The following is a 20,257-nucleotide window of genomic DNA, read 5'->3' on the forward strand; positions in this document are numbered from 1 at the left end:
TGTTTGAATAGATGTGGAGGATTATAGACATCTTTATAGTATGGTTTCTGCACAGACCTGCATTCGCGGCTTTCTTTATTTACACTACATGCGCGAATTGGTGGGCGGGGCTAAACAGGCAGTGATGTAGATTCGGAGGGCGGAGCTAAACAGACATTGACATTTAGTCATTTAGCAGATGCTTTTATCCAAAGCGACTTACAAATGAGGACAATAAAAGCAATCAAAATCAACAGACAATGATGTAGAAGCAGGCGTTGATCTTCTTCTTTGGAGGCGGTGCTTATCCACACTATTACATCATAGAGCAGAACATTCCACAAGCTGTTGTTTTGGCAGACGACCTTCAGTGTAAGTTTTTAGATTAACACGAAAGTTTTGAGTTCTGAAACTTATAGGATGTTTTTATAGTACAATGACCTCTTACATGTCAAAAGATCAAGGGAATTATAGTTTCTCAGTTAATGACCCGTTTAAGGCCTGTTCACACCACAAACTAAACTATAATAACTGTAACAGTAACTGTAGTGATGGGAAGACTGGTTCTTTTACTCCCTAATGTAATGACGTCATTCACGAAGACATAATGTCAAGTCTATCATCTCTGTCCGGGATGAAAATACAAAATTCAAACAATTCAGTCTGATTTGGTGAACTGGTTCGACCGGTTCACTAAGAAGAACCGGTTAAATCAAATGATTTGTTTGTGAACCGGACATCACTAAGTAACTGTAATGATATCTACATCTCTCACCGGAGCAGGATGTTGACTTTGGGAAAGCCAGTCCACACCGCTCGGCATTCTGGGCAGTCTCTGCGGACCCTGGGCAGAGCGGAGGCCCACCAGTTGGCCAGACAGTGTCTGCAGAAGCTGTGTCCACAGGTGAGCGTGGTGGGGTCCACCAGAACCTGGTAGCAGCAGTGACAGGTGAACTCAGACTCAGACAGACCTGACCCTTCCTCAGACTCAGACTCACTGAGCTCCGGCTCCACCGGGATCCGCACCTCCATCTCACTCTGCCAACACACACACACACACACACACACACACACACACAGATCATATAACAGCACAGGGCGGCTCCTGTGAATGTCTGCAGACAGGTTCATGTCTTACTTCAGTCTCAGTCTCAGTGCTGCCCGTCAGCTCCTCGTCTCTCTTCTCATGTCGGCTCTTTCGGTTTATTCATTTTAAACACCCATATCTCTCTCATCACAAAAGAAAAGAGAAAAAGAGAAACTGCTTCACTTAAGCACAGCAGCTACCAGCTCAAACAAACACACGTGATATAAAATATTCAGTGGGAATTTCCACTGACTTCTATTGTTTTCTACCAAAAACACTACACATTATGTAAAAAAATATTAAATATGCTTAATTCAAGGTTAAATGGGACATTTTTTCTCAATCATCTGTCATTTGAGTTACAAGGACAGGATTTTTCTGGTTTCCTACATTTTTAATTTAGCTGAACCTGCATACATACCAACACACACACACACTTTCAGTTTCACTTTGATGTGCTTTATTACCAGTACTAATATTTGTACATTCATATCTCATAGATGTACAATAATAATTCTTTATGAATACAGTATATAAAGTGACTCACAGAGAAATGTTTTGGTTGTCGTCGTCTCTGAAAAGCCAGTCTGATGTTAATACAGTCTGTATTACTGTATTCACTTTGTGCTTTTAAGCTCTTGTCTGAACAAGATTGATTTAGATAAATTTTGTTTATTTAATTTATTGTAACACTTATGCGTTTCTTAATTTTTTCTAATTTATCTACCTGCCTAATAACACACAAAATAAGCACTACACTTTAACAAAAAGAACACAAATTTTACAAAACCCTCATATTTAATGGTATAAATATTTTTAATAGATTACACTATCATTAAAACATTTGCTACTGGTTTGAAAATGGTATATATTACACATATTTGGGCCTGAGTTTTCATTTCAGTTAAGCTGTTTTGACCAGGTGTGTTACTGAAGCTATAGCACAGCCAGTTACGCAACACTCGTTCCCTTATCTCAGGGAACCAAGGTTATGTGAGTAACTAGAGAATTCCCTATCGAACCATTGCGTCGTCATTGACGAATGTATGGGAAACACATCCAGTGGTGCCGTGCTATAAGCAGATGCAGAACTAAGCCTGCTCCACGAGCTCAGCCCAGAAACACTCAGTGAGGACTCCATAAGCCTGAGCCACAAAGAGACCAGAGAACGTTCTACTTGACACTTCCGTCCAAACCCGGGGGGGGGGGGGGGGGGGTAAACATTAAGTGGATAAGACCCTCATCTGCAGGGCAGGGATGTCCAAATTATAAAATCTAATAAAGGTAGACAGCAACGGCCACACAAATCTCCCCAATAGAGGTTCCACTGGACCAGGCCCAGGAGGAGGCCATTCCTCTGGTGGAATGGGCCCTCACTCCTAGAGGGCATTGCAAACCAGCTGAGGCATAAAGCCAGGGCTATAGCATTTACACTCGAAGCAACAAGACAGGACCCTGACTGGCAGCCCTTTAGAGTGGCATCCAAAGCACACAAAAAGCTGCTCAGTTTGTGTAAAAGATTCGGAAAACACTTAATGTAAACTTGTAGTGCCCAGACAGGGCGCAACAAGATGGGACCTTGTTCACCATCCGTGCCAGGGAGGGCTAAAAGGGAAATTACCTGGGCTCTAAACAGAGCTGAGAGCACTTTGGTTGAATAACTGCTGCGCGGTTGAAGAACAACCTTACAGTCATTGGGCCCTCAGGACTAAAGACAAGTCCCATGCTGACACAGTCCCAGGACAAGGAGGATTTAACCACAGATTGCCTGTAAAGAACTTAACAACCAAGTTGTTTTTTCCAACTGTCTTCTGACACTCAGGGTCCAGCACTACTCGAGGGCGGGGACCTTGTTGCTTCGTGAAGGGATGCTTCCTGGCCGTCCAGGGGCTCTGTTGAATCCCAGGCTCCAGCTTATGTGAGAGCTGAGGATGCACCGTCTTTGCAGGATGCTGTGTGGACGCTGTCTTGAGGCGGCTTTAAACAGTCACCTAACTGGGGCGCTTGGGCAGAAAATGATGCAGTGTCTTTTGAGCCTCTGTGAAGCGCTCCGTGAAGCCATCCACAGCAGAGCCAAAGAGTCCTTAGGAGAGACCGGGGAATCCAGGAATCTTTTTGGCATCCCTGATGTCCGTCAAGTTTAGCCAAAGGTGGCGTTCCAGCACCAACTAGGATAGCCATGGCCTTGCTCACTGACTGCATTGCCGCCTTGGTAGCTCGCAGGGCCAGATCTGTCGCTGTACGCAGCTCCTTGAAGGCGCCGGACTCGTCCATGTCATGGATAAGTTTGGCTTGAAATATCTGTAGCACGGACATCGTATGCAGGGCTGAGCTGGTCTGACCAGCCGCTACATAAGCCCAGGAAGATGGCCCCACTGTTCCACTGCTTCTTCTTCTTGGGAGAGAAAGGAGTCTGGAGAACAGAGGGGACGGGACCGCCTTCGTGGAAGAAGGAGATCCACGAGCGAAAACAGGCGAGACTTATGTACATTCGCTTCTTCAGCTTCGTCGCAGAGTCCGGGAAGAGATGGTCTCTTCGTCAGTCTTCCTTGAGCGCCATTGGTTTGTGCAGCTACACAAACATTAACAAATCAGGCTTCAGTAACAGAGTAAACGGGAGTTTCCTCATACATTCGTCAATAACGACGCAACGGGAGTTACCTTTCATTAGGGAAGAAGTGTTTTCAGGGTTGATTTTTTATGTAAAACATTCATGTTTCCACAAATGCAATGGTCCTTTTATTTATTCCTGTATTAAACTTATTTATCACCCTTCATCCTAGTACATCCCTACAACTTATTTTTTATTGTATTCCTATTCTATTCTATCTACAGCACACCTACCTATAGCCTACATACTATATATATATTGGCTTATCTATATATATATATATATATGTGACACTAAAACAAATTATATATATATATATATATATTGGCTTATCTGTATTTATATGTGTGTATTTTATTCACATCTTATTTTTACTATCTGTGTGTTGTTGTTGTCTCTGTGTACTGGACGCTTATGACACTAAAACAAATTTCCTTGTATGTACAAACATACTTATATAATAAAGCTCTTTCTGATTTAAACAAATTAAACTGCATAACACATATATATATAACAGCATAACCTGTATAACCTGTAGGTCAATCTGAAGATAACCTGTATTGTTTGTGAAGTTTGTAGGCCTGCTTGAAACATGAACTAAGCACCTTTCAGTATGAAATGTAAAGTCTTTGTGTGCTTTTATACACACACACAAAGACTCTTATTTTCTACTGAAAGGTGCTTAGATCATGTTTCAAGCAGGCCTACAAACTTCACAAACAATACAGGTTATCTTCAATTCAAAAACCACACACTCTGACAAAAGTGGAATAGTTTGTATCTCTGGATATAACTGTCGATCATTTAACATTTCAGTGTAAAAACAGTTGTCAGATATTAAAGTTAAGTTACTTGTAGTTAACCTCAGGCTCTGTGACCGTTACAGAATCGGCGGGAATCTGGTTTGATTATAACCTCCATCAAACAAATACAACTAAAACATTCTCAACTTATTTTAAATAATAATTAATCTATATAAAATATCCACTGTGTGTTTTTTAATGTAAATTAAAGTTAGCTGTTATTTTGTCTGCGCTGAGCAGGATGGACCAGTCAGTCGCTTGTGATGACTGGATGGTTTCTATTTAATTATTTCGATTTTAATTTATATCTCCTCTATGAATTTAATGTATGGGAATAATCACACGTCTCCAGTGACCCGAGAGCGCCTCCTGCAGGATCACACAGCGAGCGGAAGTGCGGGCGACTGCTTCCGGCGGCGGGGTTAAAGCTTCCAGTGTGTGTTTGTGTGTGAATCGCTGCTTCGCAGAATGGAGGTCACCAGACAGAGTAAGACGATCAAAATACCCGAATACATCACCGTTAAACCCCCGCGCAGACCCACACACCGCGAGCGCGCGCGCTATAGTGACGGCGTGTGTGCGTGCGCGCGAGATGTGTGTGTGAGCGCGTGTTAATGTGTGTTAATGTGTGTGTCGTGCAGATTTTAAGGAGGTTCTTCCAGAGGTGTGTAGCGCTGTGCAGGAGGCGGATTTCATCTCCATAGACGGAGAATTCACAGGTGTGTGTGTGTGTGTGTGTGTGTGTGTGTGTGTGTGTGTGTGTGTGTGTGTGTGTGTCTGTCTGTCTGTCTGTCTGTCTGTTGATTATATTATATGAGCGAGAGTGTGTGTGTATATCTGTGTCTGTGTGTGTGTGTGAGAGAGAGAGAGATTATGTGTTAAAGTGTGTGTGTCTGTGTGTGCGTGTGTGTGTCTCTGTATGTCTGTGTGAGAGAGAGAGATTGTGTTAAAGTGTGTGTGTGTGTTGTTGTAGGAATCAGTGATGGCCCGTCAGTGAGTGCTCTGACCAATGGACTGGACACACCAGAGGAGAGATACACTAAACTGAGGAAGGTAAAGAACACACACACACACACACTCTCTCACACACGCACACACACACGCACACACACACACTAACACATGCGCACACACACACACACAACACACACACACTCGCACACACACACACACTCACTCACACATGCACTCACACACACACACACACACTCACTCTCGCTCACACACACTCACTCACAGATACACACACACACTCTCTCTCTCACACACACACAGACGCACACACACACATATACACACACTCTCGCTCACACATGCACACACTCTCACACACACTCTCACACAATCTCTCTCTCTCGCTCACACACACACTCACTCACACATGCACTCACACAGACACACACACACTCACTCACTCACTCACAGATACACACACACACACTCACTCACAGATACACACACACACACTCACTCTCGCTCACACACACTCACTCACAGATCAACACACACACACTCACTCACTCACAGACACACACACAGATACACACTCACTCACTCACTCACAGATACACACACACACACTCACTCACAGATACACACACCACACTCACTCTCGCTCACACACCACACACACTCACTCTCGCTCACACACACACACTCACTCACTCACAGATACACTCACTCACAGATACACTCACTCACAGATACACACACTCACAGATACAGACACACACACTCACAGATACACACACACACACTCACTCACAGATACACACACACACACTCACTCTCGCTCACACACACTCACTCACAGATACACACACACACACTCACTCACAGATACACACACACAAACTCACTCTCGCTCACACACACACACTCACTCTCGCTCACACAACACACACTCACTCACTCACAGATACACTCACTCACAGATACACTCACTCACAGATACACTCACTCACAGATACACTCACTCACAGATACACTCACTCACAGATACACTCACTCACAGATACACACACACACACTCACTCACAGATACACACACACACACTCACTCTCGCTCACACACACTCACTCACAGATACACACACACACACTCACTCTCGCTCACACACTCACTCACAGATACACACACACACACACACACTCACTCACAAACACACACACACACACACACACTCACTCACAGACACAAACACACACACACACACACTCACTCACAGATACACACACACACACACTCACTCACTCACAGACACACACACAGATACACACTCACTCACAGACACACACTCACAGACACACACTCACTCACAGACACACACACACATACTCACAGATACAGACACACACTCACAGATACACACACTCACAGATACACACACACACACTCACTCACTCACAGATACACACACCACACACTCACTCACAGATACAGACACACACTCACAGATACACTCACATCACAGATACACTCACTCACAGATACACTCACTCACAGATACACACACACACACTCACTCACAGATACACACACACACACACTCACTCTCGCTCACACACACACACTCACTCACAGACACACACACACACACTCACACACGGATACACACACACACACTCACTCACAGATACACACACACACACACTCACTCACAGATACACACACAGATACACACTCACTCACTCACTCACAGATACACACACACACACACACACACACACACTCACAGATACACACACACACACACACAGATACACACACACTCACTCACAGATACACACACTCACAGATACACACACTCACAGATACACACACACACACACTCACTCACAGATACACACACACACACACACACTCACTCACAGATTACACACACACACACTCACTCACAGATACAGACACACACTCACCAGATATACTCACTCACAGATACACTCACTCACAGATACACTCACTCACAGATACACTCACTCACAGATACACACACACACACTCACTCACAGATACACTCACTCACAGATACACTCACTCACAGATACACTCACTCACAGATACACACACACACACACTCACTCACAGATACACACACACACACTCACTCACAGATACACACACACACACACTCACTCTCGCTCACACACACTCACTCACAGATACACACACACACACTCACTCTCGCTCACACACACTCACTCACAGATACACACACACACACACTCACTCACAGATACACACACACACACACACTCACCCACAGATACACACACACACACACTCACTCACAGATACACACACACACACACTCACTCACAGATACACACACACACACACTCACTCACAGATACACACACACACACACACCTCACTCACAGATACACACACACACACACTCACTCACAGATACACACACACACTCACTCACAGACAGAGAGAGACTCACTCACAGATACACACACACACCACACACACACACACTCACAGATACACACACACACTCACTCACAGATACACACACACACACACTCACTCACAGATACAGACACACACTCACAGATACACACACTCACAGATACACTCACTCACAGATACACACACTCACAGATACACTCACTCACACTCACTCACACAGATACACACACACACACTCACTCACAGATACACACACACACTCACTCACAGATACACACACACACACTCACTCACAGATACACACACACACACACTCACTCACAGATACACACACTCACTCACAGATACACACTCACACTCACTCACAGATACACACTCACACTCACTCACAGATACACACACTCACACTCACTCACAGCTACACACACACTCACTCACTCACAGATGCACAGACACACACTCTCTCACACACACACACACTCACTCACTCACAGATGCACAGACACACACTCTCTCACACACACACACACACACACTCACTCACAGATACACACACAGATACACACTCACTCACTCACTCACTCTCTCACACACACACACAATGAATAAAGCACTATGACATTATTAAAGTGCATTAAAAGATAATCAGACATTGTTAATGTTGCTTTTTTTTACTCTTAAACATTAAAAATGAATAAAGATTTGAATATTTAAAAACCTAAACGAACATTAAATCAGTTCACAAATAGATTATAATATACGCGCAGTGGACCGGCAGAACATGACTACAGTCTGAATGTAGTGTATTATGGATAGATAATATCTTCTGATCGAAGCTGTTGATTGGTCAGTAATTGGCCCGCAGCTGCTGTAAGAGTGTGAAGCACCATCTGAGATGAACTGTGTACTGAAATGAGTGTGACGAGTTTAGTTTGGATGTGTTGATGATGTTCACACACTGAAGACTTCGAGTTGAGTGTTAATATTGTAGTAAATCAGGTTTATCTCAAGCCTAACACTGAATAAAGAGACGTGTGTGTGTGTGTGTGTGTAAATACACAGTGCTGAGAACACACACGAACTCTGTTAAATCAAGACACGTTCATGGATGATAAACCGATCAGGATGATCGTGAATAAACGTGAGTGTCTGTGCACGTGTGATCAGAGTGGATCGTTAGGCTCGGTGATGATCAGATCCGCTGTAGTGTGTGTGTGTTGATGCTCTGGCTGGTTTCCTGCAGCACTCCATGAACTTCCTGCTCTTCCAGTTTGGCGTCTGCACCTTCAGATACGACCAGAATCAGTCCACGTGAGCATCAGCCGTGTCTGTCTGTCCTCTGTGTGTCGTTGTTGTTTGTAAACAGCTCCCCATCTCGTTTAAATAACATCTGATCTGTCTCCGTCTCACAGGTACGTCACTAAAGCCTTCAACTTCTACATCTTCCCCAAACCCTTTTTCAGCCGCACGTCTCCGGACATCAAGTTCATCTGTCAGGTGAGAGAGCGTGTGTGTGTCCCGAGTGAGCTGGACTCTGAATCATCCTCTTCCTCTTCCTCTTCCTCCAGAGCTCCAGCATTGATTTCCTGGCCAGCCAGGGCTTCGACTTCCAACAAGGTCCTTCCGCAGCGGTCAGTGAGGTTGATGTCCTGTCCTGTGATTGGCTGGTGGGTGTGCTGTGTGTTTGACTGACAGCTGTGGTTTTGCCGTAGGGATCCCGTACCTGACCCAGGAGGAGGAGTCTCAGCTGAGGGAGCAGTATGAGGAGAGGCGGAGCCAGATCAATGGGGCGGGGCCAGTCTCGTACACACACACCCTCACGTACCTCCCACACAAACTACCCACAATACCACACACACACCAACACTACCTCACACACACACACTCTCTCTCACACACACACACAACACACACACCACACACTCACTCCTCACACACTCTCTCTCACACACGCACACTCTCTCTCTCTCACACACCTCTCACACTGTCACACACACACACACTCTCTCACACTCACACGCTCTCTCACTCACACACACACACACACACTCACACACACACACACTCTCGTTCTCTCTCTCTCTCTCTCTCTCTCTCTCTCTCTCTCTCTCTCTCTCTCTCTCTCTCTCACACACACACACACACTCCTCACTTTCACACACACACTCACACTCTCTCACACACACACTCTCTCTCTCTCCTCACTCGGCACACTCCACACACACACACACACCACTCCTCACTTTCACACACTCACATCCTCACTCACACACACTCCTCACATCACCACACCATCACTCCTCTAACTCTCGCACAAACACACACTCACTCCTCACTCACACACACTCACTCTCTAACTCTCGCAAACACCCCACTCACACACACACTCCTCACTCACACACACTCACTCTCTCACTCTTGCACACACTCTCTCTCCACACACACACACACAACTCACCTCACTCACACACACACACACTCCTCACTCACACACACTCCACACACACACACCACACACACACACTCTCTCTCACACACACAACACACACACACTCTTACTCACATACGTGAAAACCCTTGTTTATTGTACCTTAATTTCTTTTTCTTTCTGTCCAGTATTTTTATATTTGTTTAAATTGGCTCATTCGTTATATAATTGATATGCATGTGCTTATCTTGCATTATTTGTAATGTAATGATAATTCTATATCATTGTTATTGTTAAATACAACTATTAAAAAAATTGAAATTAAAGTTAGCAAAGTAGTAAAATTACCAAACTAAAATAATGTAAACTAAATTAAGCAAGAAATAGAAATGTCAAAAATATTAATAAAAGTGGCAAAATTACATTACTAAAACTTAGAGCTAATTCAAAATAGTAGCAGTAGTATTTTGTTTTAGTACTTTGCTTAATTTGATCTTAAGTTACTTTCAGTAATATTATTAGTATTTAGGCGCTGTCCACATGAACGCGGTTATTTTAAAACTGTTTCTGTGTGGTTTGGCTGTTCGTCCAGCACCAGATCACTGAAACTGAACATTTGTGACAACTCCTGCCAGGGTGAAGAGTACCAAAAAATCTCTTTTTGGCTTGTGAAGTCAGAGCCTGCGCTGTTATCTCCGCCTACTGGAAACTTCTCAGGCTTCTGATTGGCCAGCATGGCTTTACGGTTGAGATTATATCGCCACCTGTTGGTTTGACATGCTCTTGACAGTGCATCATAGTGTGTGTGTGTTTCCATGTGGACAGAAAAGGAAAAACGGTTTATAAAAATGTGTACGTGTGGACATGACCTTAGAATCGTGTTCACACTGAAGCTGTATTTTCCCATGTGCATGATGGGAAACATGCATGAATCGGCAGCTGTGATGATGATGATGATGATGTGTTGCAGGCAGAAGGTTGAAGCTCTTCTGAAGAACTCCGATCAGACTCTGGATCTGGAGCCCTGCACCGGGTCAGAATCACACTCCTTTAACTGACAGACTTACTGAAATACAGTGTGTTTGTGTGGAACAGTTCTGAATATCACGTGTGTTTCAGCTTTCAGAGGAAGCTCATCTATCAGACGCTCAACTCAAAGTAAGCCTGTCTCTTCAGTGTGTGTGTGTGTGTGATGAGCTCTCTCTCTTCAGTGTGTGTGTGTGTGATGAGCTCTCTCTCTTCAGTGTGTGTGTGTGATGAGCTCTCTCTCTTCAGTGTGTGTGTGTGATGAGCTCTCTCTCTTCAGTGTGTGTGTGTGATTGAGCTCTCTCTCTTCAGTGTGTGTGTGTGATGAGCTCTCTCTCTTCAGTGTGTGTGTGTATGAGCTCAGTGTGTCACTGTTCTGGTGTTTTGTCTCAGGTATTCACTAAAGGTCTTCACGATGGAGACGCTGGAGACAGAGAAGGTACTGACACACACTCATTAGTGCACATTATATCCTCATCATCAGGCTCTGATCATCAGTGTGTGTGTGTGTGTGTGTGTCGTCAGAAGGAGCGGTTCATTCAGATCAGTAAGGTGGATGAAGAGGAGAGGAGGAGGAGGGAGCAGCAGAAGCAGCAGAGGGAGCAGGTGTGTATCTGTGCGGTCACGTGATCTCTGGATGATGATGATGTCATGATTGACGGACTGATTGTGTGTTGCAGGAGGAGCTGAATGATGCTGTGGGGCTTCTCCAGGCGTTATCAGAGCCATCTCCCCTAAATCTGTGAGTCTCAACACAACACAACACACACTCTTATCATTCTGATACGAACCATCTGACTGATCTTGTGTGTGTGTGTGACGCAGGGTAAAAATGGTGGTGGGTCACAACATGCTGCTGGACGTTCATGCACACCATCCATCACAGTTCTGGGGCCGCTGCCCGACGGGGGTGGGTAACATCATGAAGCACTGGAGGATTGTGGGGAAAGCGTGGAACAAGTCACAGTTGATGAGCTCTGTGTGTGTGTGTGTGTTACAGGAGCTGGAGACACAAAATAACTCACCACTCCTTTCACTCCCAGCAAACACCCAATCACACTATCTACGCATGTCTCTGTTCACGTGAAAAAGTGAAAAGTGAAAGTGACGTGACATTCAGCCAAGTATGGTGACCCATACTCAGAATTCGTGCTCTGCATTTAACCCATCCGAAGAAGTGCACAACACACAGAGCAGTGGGACACACACACCACACTGTGAACACACAACCCGGAGCAGTGGGCAGCCATTTTATGCTGCGGCGCCCCGGGGAGCAGTTGGGGGTTCGGTGCCTTGCTCAGGGGCCCCCTAAGTCGTGGTATTGAAGGGGTGGAGAGAGAAACTGTACATGCACTCCCCCCACCCACAATTCCTGCGGCCGAGACTCGAACTCACAAACCCTTCGATTGGGAGTCCGACTCTCTAACCATTAGGCCACGACTTCCACAAACCAATGTGTGCACTGACTCATGCTCTCTGTGTGTCTGTGTGTGTGTGTGTTTCAGGCTGTTAGACACCAAGCTGATGGCATCCACGCAGCCCTTCAAGGTGTGTCACGTGTGTGTTCAGTAGTGATCTGGAGCTGTGTGTTTAATTTGAGTGTGTTTAATGTGTGTGTGTGTGTGTGTGTGTGTGTGATAGGAGATCATCAGCAACACATCACTGGCTGAAAAAACGCACAAAACAGCTGAGAGAGACCCCCTTCAGATCACCCACCACCGGTACATACACACACACACACACACACTCTCCTCTCATACAAACACATTCAGACTCATGTCACACGTCACTCTCCGGCCTTGTGTGTGTGTTCAGAGTGTCCTGAAGGCCTTCAAAGTTACGACACGTCCACAGAGCAGCTTCATGAAGCCGGTTATGACGCCTTCATCACTGGACTGTGCTTCATCTCCATGGCAAACTATCTGGGTGAGTGTGTGTGTGTACAGTGATCTGCTTCCAGAAGCTTTTTTCCCCCATAGGAATCTTAAAGTCTTATAAATAATTATGAGTGATGAAAATCATGAACCAAACCAACCAGCTAAAAAAGCATATCAATTATCAGTCTTGTTCAATAGTGTGGCTGTTATTTTTCTGTTAAAATATCTTTGTGTGTGTGTTATAGCAGGTTTAGATCTGCTCCTCCAGTCTGAACTCACTCTGAACTGTCTGTTTATCAGCTGTTTTTAAGTACATTGTTTATTTTTTTTCTCTCAGGGTCTTTTCTCACGCCTCCAAAGAGTCACATCTCTGCTCGCTCCAAACTCCTCGAACCCTTCTACAACAAGTGAGCAATGCACACACACACACACACACACACACACACACACGCGGGTCTGAATCTGTGTCTCATATGAGTTCATGTGTGTATTCTAGATTATTCCTGATGAGGGTGATTGACATTCCCTACCTGAACATGAGTGGACCTGACCGTAAGAGACACACACACACACACACACTCCTATTACAAGCATTTTTATAGTGTTAGGTATCAAATGTTTTGTGTGTTTTCAGTGCAGCCCAAGAGGGATCACGTCCTGTACGTCACGTTCCCTAAAGAGTGGAAGACCAGCGACCTGTACCAGCTCTTCAGCGCCTTCGGTAACCACACACAAACAAAAACACACACACACACACACACACACACACACACTCATCTGTCAGTGTATGTGCTGATCTGTCTTTGCCATGTCTCAGGGAACATCCAGGTGTCATGGGTCGACGACACTTCAGCGTTCGTGTGTCTCAGTTCAGACGGAGCAGGTTTCAGATAGGTGAGACTCTCAGATCCGCTGCTCTGCTTCAGCGTGAGCCGGTCGTCTGCTAACGTCTGCTCTCTGTCTGCAGCCATGAACACCAGCCGCTACGCCGAGAGCTACCGCATCCAGACCTACGCCGAGTACCTGCAGTCCAGACAGAAGAGCACACACACCAGCAGGAGGTGGACCAACGACGGCTGGGACGCTTCCTACAGCGCCTCGGGCTCCAGCCGGTGAGTCCCACAGAGTCCCTCAGAGGCGCCGCACGAGTCAGGCAGTCATGTGACCGTGTGTGTGTGTGTGTGTTCAGGCTGCAGGCGGTCAAGAGGAGCATCAGTCCGTCCCTAGAGGAGCAGAATCACAACGCTGACAGCAGCTGGACACACTACAGCAGCGTCAAGAAGATGAAGACCGACGGTCAGTGTTTCTGCATTCACACCCACAACTCTAACTGTAGTGATAGCATAATAGCGTCCGCGTCAACAACCGTTACTGTGGCAACGACTAGGACGGCGTCCGCGTCAACAGCCGTTACTGTGGCAACGACTAGGACGGCATCCGCCTTAACAGCCGTTACTGTGGCAACGACTAAGACGGCGTCCGCGTCAACAACCGTTACTGTGGCAACGACTAGAACGGCGTCCGCGTCAACAACCGTTACTGTGGCAACGACTAGGACGGCGTCCGCCTTAACAGCCGTTACTGTGGCAACGACAAAGACGGCGTCCGCGTCAACAGCCGTTACTGTGGCAACGACTAGAACGGCGTCCGCGTCAACAGAGCCGTTACTGTGGCAACGACTAGGACGGCGTCCGCGTCAACAGCCGTTACTGTGGCAACGACTAGGACGGCATCCGCCTTAACAGCCGTTACTGTGGCAACGACTAAGACGGCGGTCCGCGTCAACAACCGTTACTGTGGCAACGACTAGAACGGCGTCCGCGTCAACAACCGTTACTGTGGCAACGGACTAGGACGGCGTCCGCGTCAAACAACCGTTACGTGGCAACGACTAGGACGGCGTCCGCCTTAACAGCCGTTACTGTGGCAACGACAAGAACGGCGTCCGCGTCAACAACCGTTACTGTGGCAACGACAAGAACGGCGTCGGCGTCAACAACAAAACGTTTACTGTTGGCAAACGACTAAGACGGCGTCCGCGTCAACAGCCGTTACTGTGGCAACGACTAAGACGGCGTCCGCGTCAACAGCCGTTACTGTGGCAACGACAAGAACGGCGTCCGCGTCAATAGCCGTTACTGTGGCAACGACAAGAACGGCGTCCGCGTCAACAGCCGTTACTGTGGCAACGACAAGAACGGCGTCCTCGTCAATAGCCGTTACTGTGGCAACGACAAGAACGGCGTCCGCGTCAACAGCCGTTACTGTGGCAATAACAGCCACCAAAGGACACATATATAACGTCAGTAATAACTATAAGGAGAACAATGTCAGTCAGTGTATTAGCGTCCACACATCACTATAATGGAGAATTTAATAAAACTCTGTGGTAACAGTAATTGGGCTTGCTGTCTTTTCAAACCTGTTTTTCATTAACGTGAGATGTTTAATTTCGTTTGTCACAGAAAGCTGCTCACAGACGTACGCTGAGGTCGCTGGCTCCTGTGATTGGCCCAGACTGCAGTAAGTGCCCCGCCCCTTTAACACACTCACATGATGTCATGATTCCATCTGATTGGCTGCTCTTTGTCCAGGCCTGATGAAGGCGGAGCCTCTGTGAGTCCAGTGCAGGAGGAGGCGGAGCCTGAGGAGTCCTCAGCCAATCAGAGTCAAGGTAAAAGGAGCCGCAGACACAAGAAGAGGAAGTCAGATGGTGAGCGTTTAGATTGATGTATGCCGTGTAACTCTCGTCTGCTGAACTTGACTGTTTGATTGTTTTCTGTCGCACAGCTTCTGAAACGACACCACCGGCTCTCTTCGACGTTCCTCAGGTTTGGTAGGGAAGGCTCGGCAGCCAATCGGAAGCCTCTCTCCATCCGTGTGTAATCGACAGCCAATCGGAAGACTGCAGTTATCTCCTGACACCCAGCGTGTGTCGTCTGTGACTTCCTGTGACCTCTCCTCGCGTGGCCCAAGTTCAGTGCGTTTTAAAGGTACTGAGCCATTTCCTGTCCGAATACGAGTGTGTATGAGTGCGTCCTGTAGTATTTTAACGTGGTTTCCAACAGCGCTCCCTCATTTTAGTCTCGATGTGTCCTGCAGGTTTATTTATTCCTCATGAGGGTTTGTTTAGTTTAACAGTGAGAAGAAGAAAAAAAAAGAACGCGTGTCAAAGAATGTCTGATGTCATCACGAATGTCCTGTTCATATCCTTTGTATTGGTCCTTGTATTTTTATGGTGTTTTTTTTTTTTTTTTTTTTTTTTTGTATGAGATGTTAAAATGTTCCCTTTTCCAGGGGAGATGAAATTAAAGAGTCTTTCTTAGTACGTGTGTGTTGAGCTGTTCATTCAGTCTGAATGATTGATGAATGATTCACTTTGCTTTATTCAGATCATTCTGATATTGTTCGGTATTCACAGTCTGACATGAACCTGAATCTTTATTACAGGTTCATAATGACATGGGACCAAAACTAACGGTGTAAAACATACCTGTTTAAGACATTTAAGTGTAGGATTGATCCTCAGATGTTACTGGTGGATTATAGCAAAAGGGAAGGGACTTTCAAGCAGCTCCATGTTTAGAGCTGAGTGATGGGACCAAAACCTTTACCACAGTCTTTTTCATCCACTAAATTAGTCTTACATTTGGAAGTAAAGCCTTATTTCATAACATTTTTGCATGAATTACTGCTAATTTAATTCGAAGAAAAACTTACATCAGACTGTTTAATTACCTTACGTTATTACCAGTCTGCTCCTCTAGATGTCACTCTGTTATTTACTCTGCGCCAAGTTTAAACTCGATCTAGTTGGCGCTTAAATTCAAATATCCTTTTCAACCGACGGTTTAACGGCAGCGCCGCGCGAATGAACCGTTCGTCTCCCGCTTTAATGACCGGTACAGCACCACATAGATCTGGATCAGCATCAGAAGGTATGGTGAAAGACACAAAACACAACTGAATAAATATATCGTCTCTACACGTCAATCAAACAGTTTAATGTACTTTTACCTCAGGAAAGGCATTCAGAGTTGCTTGTTCGTAAGGAAAATCAACTCTAGAGTTGAGTATAATGCCAAATACAAGCTTTCATTTATCTTGTTAATTATTCGTGATGTGTTAATTGTATGATGTAGGCCTTGACAGCCACCATTTAAATGATGTTATATTTACCAAAAGCTTATATTTAAAGAATTAGAACGCAGACTTTTTTTTTAGCCTAACTCAAAACTAAAAATGTTTCATTCTGGGTCAAGGTAAATCAAAATGATAGTGTATTGTATTTTGATAGCTTATACATGTGTGTTCTTTAAACTATAGCCTTATGTGCGATCTAAAGTGCCCCTATTATGGGTTATGAAAGCTTCATATTTTGGTTTTGGGAGTCCCCAACAACAGGTTGACGCATACAATGTCTAAAAACACTTTCATTTTCTTATGATTTAAATTTATTTTAAATTTGTAATTTTATTTTTAAATAAATAGCAATGGAATTTAATAGTTTGGGCTCTTTTGTTAATTTTAACTTAGAATATTATTGTTACGTACCAACTTGAGAGGGTTATATTTCACAGCCATTTTTAAATCTTTATGATTGATGGATATTGAGTCAAATCAGTTAAATTTAAGAATCAAATTGAAATCTCGTCACTTGATGTGTTACAGTTAGACTCTGTACCTCTTATGCACGTTACACACACAAAAGATATTGGATAAATTAGACAAAAGCATGTGTGAAATTCCTGCTCTCAACCACGAGTTTATATTTATATTAATATAACAAAACAGATGAGATTTTTGCTGCTTTTAATAATCAAATGAACTTCATTCAAGCATCCCAAGATTGCTGCTTTTAATAATCAAATGATTTTCATGCATGTCTCTTCTGAACATGATTTTTGTAAGTAATAATCTTTATTACTGCAGTGGACGTCTTTCCAGCATGCCAAGCTTTATTACATCTGACTCCAGGAACAAGGCGAAGGATTTTATTTGATAAAATGATAGTACAAGAATAAAACAAAGATAGCACAGCAGAAACATGATCTGTGTATTCAGTGTACAGCACGTCTGAGGAGCTGCTGGATTCAGAGCCACAGGAAGTAGGAGAGCAGAGAACAGCAGAGGAACAGGAAGCTCTGCTTGACGCTCTTACCATCGTTATACACGACTCTCTGGTTGACACTTTTATCATCATTATACATGACTTTCTGCCTGACTCTTTTAGCGTGGTTATACACAATGCTGTCGGGGACACTCTTAGCATCATTATGCGTGAGTCTCTTGGTGACAGTCTTCGCTCCCGGAGACATGAAGCTCTGGAGGAGGCTCTGGGTGACGCTTTGGTTGAAACTTTCATCAGCGTTATTTAAGAAGCCCTGGGTGACCGCCTGGGTGACCCTCTTATTACCGTTACATAGGTCCCCCTCACAACATGAACGTAAAGAACATTTTAGGGCCCCACAAATATATTTAGAGATACAGCCTTTTATAAGCATCAACCATCCGCGTTACTCACTTAATAAAAGAAAAAAAAAAAAAACACAGTCATTCTGACATTCCCTTCATGTAGTTATGATCCATTTATGACCTGCTAACCAGTTTTTGAGTATATATCAAAAAAAAAATGTCTGAACAACACCAAAGGGTTAATGATCTAGAGGGGAGTGTGTCCAGATCCTCACCAGTTGCTGTAATGCAGCGGTCTTCAGTCCCTGAACAGCTGACGGTGTTTGAGCAGCTCTGTCCATCGCAGGAGTAGCAGCTCCTTCCATTGAGAGCGTTAGTCCTGGGATCTGCAGCACCATTATAACATTCAACAAAATAGCACTGTGTCACACTACAGTCAATAATAAACTCTCTCATGAAGAAGAGAAGGTGTCTTTTAATAAATCCACCCTATCAGCCCTAAATAGTACTGAAAATTACTAATCATCACATAGAATTTAGGACCATTGGGACGCAGGCCTAGGTCAAGGCACATGGAAGGGAGAAAACAGCAAAAAATCCTGGGGTGTGACAGCTGGACAATAATTCAATATTAACAAATATTGTGATATAAAAAAAATTAACACATTTCTGATATTTCAATATACATTGCATATCAAATTGTGCAAACTGAAATTGCCAATTGAAAATACATAAAAAATAAAAATGTATAGCTGAACTCCACTGTAAGTCACTTTGGATAAGTGTTTGCTAAATGCGTGAATGGAAATGGAAACACATCAATTGTGCAAAAATTCCTATACCATTGCAAAAAAAAAAACAAAAAAAAAAAAAAATTTAGCTCACATGAGGTGGTTCTTCAGGCAATTCGAAAAAAAAAAAACGAATATATTTCGCAAAACTTCAATGCAAAGAGTTTTTTTCCCATAGGGACCAGGTCACCTGGTGTATGTAGCTGTTCATTAATCTCCAAGAACAACACCTCGTATGTGGCCGCTCTCTCAAGTATAACGGTCTTGCCATTGATGCTCAGATAGCCCCTCTTTACACTGCAGTTTGGTTACGGGCTCCGACGCGAGCAAATGCTCGTGTTTATTAAACCAGTCGTGGTCCCAGAAGCGGGCTCTCACGCTGCTTCGCTAAAGAGCTACACATCTTCATATTTACTCTGGATGAAGCACTTCTGTTTTAAAAACTATAAGAATAATCCGCCTATGGTTTCAGTAAAAACGTTAGATAAATGAAATATTGACCTAATCAGGTGAGTCTGAGTTTATTTTGACGGTGATTTCAAATTTCATGCTGGTATGAAGGCTAAATGCCAATATAATAATTTTGTTCTTGACTACGTGACACAGAAGTTACATGAGTGTTGACTTCAAAGACAGGAGAGCACAATACCTGGAGCATCTCTGTAGTTACAAAGAAGAGTCCCGCAGCAGGAAAAAGTCTGTTTTGAATGCTCCCATAGTTCACCGAACTGTCTTGACAGTCTTCAATGCATTCCTTTTGCTTCATTTTTATAGATGTGTCACCTAAAAACATGAATGATACAGGAAAAAAAACTTCAACTT

General features: G+C 44.4%; 2 protein-coding genes and 1 long non-coding RNA gene across 3 annotated transcripts in view; 2 read left to right on the plus strand and 1 right to left on the minus strand.

Moving 5' to 3' along the window:
- LOC122135793 (bifunctional apoptosis regulator-like) overlaps nucleotides 1–1,235 on the minus strand; it is a 3,628-nt gene extending 2,393 nt beyond the window's left edge. Inside the window, exons 1-2 of the mRNA XM_042716019.1 lie at nucleotides 1,118–1,235; nucleotides 755–1,017 (exon numbers count right to left, since the gene is read on the minus strand). Of these exons, the coding sequence (XP_042571953.1) occupies nucleotides 755–1,011 (257 nt within the window). The 5' untranslated portion in view covers nucleotides 1,012–1,017; nucleotides 1,118–1,235. The remainder of the gene's footprint in view (nucleotides 1–754; nucleotides 1,018–1,117) is intronic.
- A 3,663-nt stretch (nucleotides 1,236–4,898) lies between these two features.
- LOC109056816 (poly(A)-specific ribonuclease (deadenylation nuclease)) lies at nucleotides 4,899–16,379 on the plus strand. Its single transcript, XM_042716021.1, is given in 25 exon segments — nucleotides 4,899–4,967; nucleotides 5,122–5,199; nucleotides 5,454–5,533; nucleotides 9,142–9,209; nucleotides 9,311–9,395; nucleotides 9,467–9,533; nucleotides 9,611–9,701; nucleotides 11,297–11,359; nucleotides 11,422–11,484; nucleotides 11,746–11,791; nucleotides 11,878–11,958; nucleotides 12,033–12,094; nucleotides 12,786–12,900; nucleotides 12,994–13,032; nucleotides 13,034–13,073; nucleotides 13,168–13,278; nucleotides 13,567–13,636; nucleotides 13,726–13,781; nucleotides 13,864–13,950; nucleotides 14,047–14,112; nucleotides 14,197–14,341; nucleotides 14,419–14,525; nucleotides 15,695–15,752; nucleotides 15,824–15,942; nucleotides 16,020–16,379. Coding segments are annotated over 25 exon segments (1,866 nt in total). The 5' UTR covers nucleotides 4,899–4,948; the 3' UTR covers nucleotides 16,070–16,379.
- On the plus strand, nucleotides 11,653–12,078 carry LOC122136030. Its single transcript, XR_006153885.1, has 3 exons — nucleotides 11,653–11,791; nucleotides 11,878–11,958; nucleotides 12,033–12,078. It is a non-coding gene; the product is annotated as an uncharacterized LOC122136030 (long non-coding RNA).
- Nucleotides 16,380–20,257: the final 3,878 nt, after the last annotated feature.

This window comes from Cyprinus carpio, chromosome B1 (assembly GCF_018340385.1).
Source record: "Cyprinus carpio isolate SPL01 chromosome B1, ASM1834038v1, whole genome shotgun sequence".
Lineage (NCBI taxonomy): Eukaryota > Metazoa > Chordata > Actinopteri > Cypriniformes > Cyprinidae > Cyprinus > Cyprinus carpio.